Below are 7,202 nucleotides of genomic sequence, written 5' to 3'. Positions count from 1 at the left end.
GGAATCTCCTATATATTTTTATTAAAATTTATGTAATCTAAATATCTTTTTTAAAGAAATAAAAAATATATTTTAAAAACCTTATTTGTATATTGATTTGTGTTCAAATATCTCCCATTTCCCTGTCACTTCTTTCTTTTTCCTCTGTGCTTCCATTGGTTTTCTTATAATATATTCAAATGGTAAACATGTCAATGTAATATTTAGAATGTTGTCTCATTGCCTTTGGGTATGTTCTTTGTTTTTTCTTATGATGTATTTATTCATAGATGATTAAATATTCATTTACTATCCTCCTATTCCTATACTTAATATTGTCTACTCTACTTATTATCTCCATCAGAGGAAAAAGACAATATTTTATTTTTTAATGCATTAAAGTTGAACTGGTTTAAATAACTGTAATATTCACTAATTTCATCAATCATTTGCCCTAAATATATAAACTTTTTGTGTCTCCACTCTTCATTAATGATAATAATAAAGGTGAGATATGTATATAGATATAGCAGATTTCCCCAGAAAACGGACATTTCTTAAAAATTTTTTGAAGATGTATCACTCTTTTATTTCAGACATCAAGTTCAGTTTCCCAAGGGTCACCCTCTTATAAATGTATTCGAAAGGAACATACCCATTATCTGTGGCCTAGAATTAATAAACCTCTCCAGTCCTGTTTTACAGAATGGGACAACATGAAGCATGGAATCATCTGTATGTAACAACTTCTGACTTGCTTAGCTCAGAGTCTAAACTGGTCTTTTCAGATGTGTGAACTCTAAAGGAATATCCAAACCAGATTGTCCCTCTCATACAATTTACCAGTCTTTGTGTACGTTTGTACATAGATACATCCTAAGAGAGACATGTATGTACGTAGATAGATGTACATAGAGAGACTGAGAATGAGAGAACAGAGAATGAAATCAAACGAACAAGTGAGAACACTTTTTACCCATTAATTCAGAAGGCATATATGATGCCACAGAGCCTTAGTGCCCCCAATTAATATTATTCTCCCTTGTTCTTTCCTCTCTGACATGTTTCCTAAGACTTATTGCATTATGGGACACTTAATATGTTCTCCAAAAGCATGGTTGGGTGCGGGGGGGGGGGGGCAGAACGGGTTGGACTACACATGGGATTGAGGGAAGAGCTAAAGGAAAGAAAAAGTGAACTCTAGAAAGTTGGAGGACTTGGTTGATAATATACTTGTGGGAATGTTCTGCTTGCAAATAAGGCAGGGGAGGATCACTGGTGCAGGGTGTTTGTGGTGGGGGCTGTGTGGGAAAGGGTGCATTTGGGGCATGCTTCTATAGATATAAATGTGTTCATCTTATCATAGGATGCTATCTCAGTGGTTTCCGACCCACACAATAAAAAACAAAATATGGTTTTCCTCAATATAATGTTCATATAAAAACTGAATTTCATATGAAGGATGAGGTAAGGGTCCAACGTAATATCTTCTAGAGTAAGCACAATTTAGATGAAAAAATTTGGTTAGACATGATAGCAACTCATAATACTATTGAGTAAGGCTTAAAAAAATAAAACAAAATATATAACCCAATGTACAGTTTTCCATTCTATGCGGGTAAAGAATTGTTTCAAAATCCAATCACTCTTAAAAAGGTTGAAACATTCACCCATGACTTGTGTTTTGTTCACAATATCTTTCAAGATTTGAAAAGTTATAACAACATTGAAGTCAAATCAAAGCAACTACTCTTTATTACAGGTAAATGAGAAGTATCTTTGGATAAGAGACAGAAAAATATGTTTAGATTTCTGGGTTTACAAAGAATAAGCAAAATTACCTGAGGCAATTTCTTATTATTTTAATTATTCATTTTTCTCTTCTCAAAAGAGCATGTTGCTGTTTCTTACTTTACATATAACAGTGAGTATTGAATGAGATATATTGGCAAACATAGCAGAGCACAGCTAATCTATTATTATTGTTATTATTCATGTTTAATTGTTATTAATAAATATGACAGTAGCAGATGGGTCTCAAGCATGTTTCCCACATGGGAGGTCCTGAGTTCAGTCCCTGGTGCCTCCTACAAACAAATAAACAAATAACAGAACAAAAGAAAAAAACCACTAAAGGGGGGTCAATGTGGCTTAGTGGTTGCATCTGCTTCCCATATATGGAGTCTGGAGCTCATTCTGTATAATTTTATATTGTTTCTTATAAATTTATCTCAAATGTTAATAAAAATAAATGGTTATATTTAGAATCTCAGGTTTTCAGGAGTTAATATTTTATTTTCGGGTTTCTGAACATAAATTTTCAGTACCATTATAGTATGATGAAAATAATCATAAATATTTTCTACCAATTTGCACATATATACCAGTGGCCAACATATAGTAGGCTGATTGAAATTTTAAATTTGATGTTGGAATTTCTGTGACTGCTGCAATCTAAGCAAATGCTATATCTATGCAGAATGAAGAGACAATATGAAAGAAGAGAGGAAATAAAATACTTATCAAATTTATGAGGTTAACAGACTCTAACACATTCTTTAGAATGAAAAGAAAATCCATTTCCATGACTCTGCCATTTTATGATTACTTTTTTGAAAGTAATTATAAGTCCAAATTGAAAATACCTTCAATTACTGCCATCAGTATTACTCTGTCCTGATTTCTTATTTGATTTTCAGCCCAAAATAAAATTCTTATTACTCATCCAAGTTATTTCCAACTAGAATTGGCATTGGAAGTATAAGTGAACAAGTTAATTTCTATGAATGCATTATGTGTCAGTCAAAATAAAAAAATATAGCAGATGATATTAGAGGCTTTGGGGATAATGAACTTGGACTTACATCTCAGTCCCCCATTTCTGGCTGTGTAACTTTTAGCAAGTGTGAAAGCTTTAGTAAAATAAATGTTTCCAGAGAGAGAGAAAGAGAATGAGCAAAAGACAGAAAAGGAGTGATGAGAGTGAGGGCAGGATGCAAGATAAGTAGACAGAAACATAACAAGTGACACATGGTGATGAAGGACAGAAGAAAATATGAAGTAACATATTAATGAGATAGCTTGGCAAATGTACAAAAAATATGATAAACACTCTAGATTCTACTTTAAATTCACCAATATCAGCAATTAAAATTCATATATAAGGGTTCCATTGGGTTCTCATTTACTATATGAATTGGAAAGTAGAACTGCTGATTTTCACTCCCTAGACACATTAAAATACTTATACAAGCAAACCATATGAACAAGCCTTTCTGTTCAGCATATTAATACCTATTTAACAATAACAAGAAATTTCTCTGTCCCAAAGCTCCATCCCATATATATTTGGTGTTAGTCCTTTTCCACTCATTATTTCTGTAAAAATATTTTCTTCACACGATTATAAATCTGCTTTGTTCTGACTCCATATATGATGGGGTTGAGCATGGGTGGCACTATGACATAAAGATTGGCTAGGAGTATGTGGATGTAGCGGGGGACATTGTGGCCAAAGCGATGTGTCATAAAGGAAAAGAGGGCTGGTGTATAGAAGGAAAGAATTACACAAACATGCGAACCACATGTGTTGAGGGACTTGAGTCGGGCTTCACGGGAAGGAAGACGGAACACAGCACAGAGTATATGAACATAAGAAAGAGCAATGGCTATAATGTTCAAACATAGGATAGATATAACACCTAATCCATAAATAATATTGATCTTGAAACTGGCACAAGACAGGCGAGCCAGACCCATGTGCTCACAATAGGTGTGAGGGATGACATGATTCCCACAGAAGGGCAATTGCAGTATGAGAAATACAAATGGAATGTTACAAATAAATGAGCTCACTAACACACCAAGACCAATCGCAGACACGACTTTGTTGGTGAGGACAGTGCTGTATTGGAGTGGGTTGCAGATGGCCACATAGCGGTCATAAGCCATTGCCAAGAGCACTACTGACTCCATGCCAGTGAAATCGTGAATGAAAAACATCTGGGTGAGGCAGGCTTCAAAGTTAATCTCCCTGAGGCTAAACCAGAAGATGCCGATCATCTTAGGAATGGTAGCTGTGGAGAGGCCCAGGTCAGTAGCGGCCAACATGGCCAGGAAGTAGAACATGGGCTGGTGTAGGCTGCTCTCAGCCCAGATCACAAAGAGAATGGTGAAATTTCCTATGAGAGCAATCATGTACACAGCCAGAAAGGGAAAGCCAATCCAGAGGTGATGTGTTTCCAGTCCTGGAAGTCCCAGCAGTAGGAAGGATGAGGGATGGAACTGAGTGTCATTGGGCAGGAACATCCTACTTCATAATAAAAATACATAAGTCCATGGTCCTTACAAATGTCTTCTGGCCCAATCTGTAGCTTTGAAGACCTACAGAGAATTAAGAAAGTCATAAAATTGTATACATCTCCTTCCTATTCAATTGACACAGTTAGACATGTACTACATAGAGAGCACTGTAAAGGAGTGGCTTCTCAATGCAAAGATTCTGGAAGAAATTAAAATGAGTATTCTACTTAGTACCTTTATCTTTCTTATTATACTTCTTTCTGTTAATTTGCAGTGGCCTTTTCACCATAATAAGCTAAGAATTTTCCTTATCACCTACTACATTAGTAATAATAAATCATCATCACAACTTATTTGAAAAAAAATAGAAACTATAAATGATACCTTACTCATGATTTATATAGCCAAGTCCCATCCACACACAGGCATTGACACAAACAATCTATTTCAAAACAACATTCATGTGAATAAAAGATGTCTTCCTTTTAAAGAAGAGACAATCATGATTTGAGGAGTTTATGACACATGGGAAATATTTTGAAGAAAAGATTAGATAGAAAATTAAACAGTTTGTGCATTGAATTGTTATGAGTAAACCAAACCTACAATTTTCAAAATTACCTAAAACATTCATAAATATTTATTCGTACTTCACTTATAGCATTTGTTAGAATTATTTCCAAATTATTCAATCATTTATTATGAATATATGTTTTATAGTAAAAATGTCTCTTTTGATCGACTGTGATCATTCAGCACTCTTGAGGAGCATTACACACCTTGACCACAATTTCAGTAAGGCAGTTAAAGCATTATCTTGGCAATTAAATGAGGGATGCAAAGCCAAGGGGAAGAGTGCCTGTGATAAACACATCATGGAAGTAGCAGGGCACTCTGTATGGGGAAGTGGGGAGCTCCTAGGAGGAAATGGTAAACTTTTGCAAAGAAGCAATACTATGGGCAGGAGACACTGTTTGCAGAAGTTCCTGGAAAGGTCCATAGGAATAGAGGCTTTTTCCATAATGTTATGTGTGTAATAAAATAGTGAATACTTTGAAAAACTGTGTGTGTGACACAAGGAATGAAAGGACAATTTAGTCAGGAGGTAAAATTTTATGTGAATTCCCAACATAAGTGCCAGTAACACTCCATCTTTTATTAAATAAAATCTCCTGTATTCCTAAAATAACATCCTAGATAAGAAATCTTGGCATTATTTTCAGGAAGCTGTGAGCAACAATGTTTTTCTTTTTTCAGCATACACTGAAATAGATAATAGTAAAGGGATGCAAAACTAATTGCTCGAGCAGAAAAATAAGTTACATATCTGCAGTATTTTAAGAGGGATAGCATTATAATCTTGTTTGTATGTATATAATTATGGGAAATTATATCCCTCATTTCAGAAAACTATATCCTACACTGGGGTAGTTTCTGAGAACTTAGTAAGTAGACAGACAATGATATGAAAAACCCAGGGGAAATGTAGAAAGACAAATGGAGAGACCAAGAAAATTTTATAGATGTGTCTTATGTCTTTACCACTGAGTAAATGAATGGTCGAATCAGAAATTGCTAATTCTAATTTTCCACTATCTCTAAAATAAGAACATCTGTGTCTAACCTAATAGAACTAGTTCAAACTGTCATTTTTCTTGTTGATTATAGAATAGTAAATTCTAGTGCTTACGCACGTAAGCTCTGCAGTCAAATTGTGTGTCAACCTTGCTTTCTAAATTTTTGTTCCATTTTGAAGAAAAGTAAATAACATGCATTACTTTTGATCTGTGTGACCTTATATGAATAATATAACATTTTATGGCTTATTTTCTACAGGTATAAAACAGAAATAATAAAGATAAATAATTCTTAAATCTGTTGTTATATAATAGACTCTTCTTTTCTAAAATGTACAGAGTTTTCAAGCAAAATCCAAATGATTTTGCTAATATTATAAGGCCATTTCTAATTGTGATCCTAATCATTCCTTAAACTTCCTCCTTAGTCTTCTTTCCCCAAAACTTACTGCTGTCTCCTCCCATTCCTGTCTATCTGTTCTCTTTCCTTCAGTCCATCATTGTGGTCTCTGGATGTACTTGTAAGCTGGGAGACAAAGAAGATTCACCAGACCGAGGACCAGGGTAGACTCTGTCTGTATTTTTCTGTCTACTTAGCCTTTATGAGAGTATTTTCGTTTACCTGGGAGGAGCTTTTAAAAGAAAATTCCCTAGAGACAGTTTTGTAAATGAAAGAATCTCTGAGGACCTAATTTATAATCTATTTCTATGTCAAGGAAGGGAAACCATTAGGGCAAACTGGCTCCTAAGAAAATAAAGGCAGACAGTTGAAATTTCTTAATTAACTGGTGAGACTCCAAGAACTTTTTGTTACCTTGCTCTACACTAGAACACACAGTGATTGATGGAGCACATTCTTTCACAAAATATATGTAATAGACCCCTATATACTCTACAGTAAGTTTCAGTGGATATTAACTCTTTGTTTAATTTGCTTCAGAATACTCTATCTAATCTATGAAAAATAAAAACTCTACAGTCACATATATCTCTACCCAGACCTTTCCCTTATTTCCACAATGGAAATAATAGCTAACCAGTATATCCCAAAGGCTGGCTTTTCTAAATGCATCTAAGAAGCAATTTTCCCCATATCTGTACAGTGCTCACTTCCTGGAATATTATTGTACATCTTTTGTGCACCTTACACATCCTCCAGGTGTTGACATAAAATTTGATCTTCTCATCAACCCTTTCTGTCCCTTTAGTTTTGGCCACAAATCTTTAGACACTTAATGCTTAAAGGGAATCTATTAACTTTACCCAATTTTTAAGGCCTCACAATACTTTGCTGTTGACAAATATTAATGATACAAGAAAAAAGCAATAAATCAAATGTATAAA

The 7,202-nt window shown here is 34.4% G+C and overlaps 1 protein-coding gene across 1 annotated transcript; it reads right to left on the bottom strand.

The window, feature by feature from the left end:
• Window positions 1-3,351: 3,351 nt before the first annotated feature.
• On the bottom strand, window positions 3,352-4,287 carry LOC101423825 (olfactory receptor 52E2-like). Its single transcript, XM_012529612.4, has one exon. The coding sequence runs from the start codon at window positions 4,285-4,287 to the stop codon at window positions 3,352-3,354; it is 936 nt and encodes a 311-aa protein (XP_012385066.2).
• Between the last annotated feature and the right edge of the window lie 2,915 nt (window positions 4,288-7,202).

Source organism: Dasypus novemcinctus, chromosome 10 (genome assembly GCF_030445035.2).
Source record: "Dasypus novemcinctus isolate mDasNov1 chromosome 10, mDasNov1.1.hap2, whole genome shotgun sequence".
Classification (NCBI taxonomy): domain Eukaryota; kingdom Metazoa; phylum Chordata; class Mammalia; order Cingulata; family Dasypodidae; genus Dasypus; species Dasypus novemcinctus.
This window is presented reverse-complemented; position numbering and strand designations above follow the sequence as displayed.

Bases quoted from the DNA above. Each gene is read 5' to 3' on its own strand.
- LOC101423825 (XM_012529612.4), bottom strand. From the start codon at position 4,287: ATGTTCCTGCCCAATGACACTCAGTTCCATCCCTCATCCTTCCTACTG.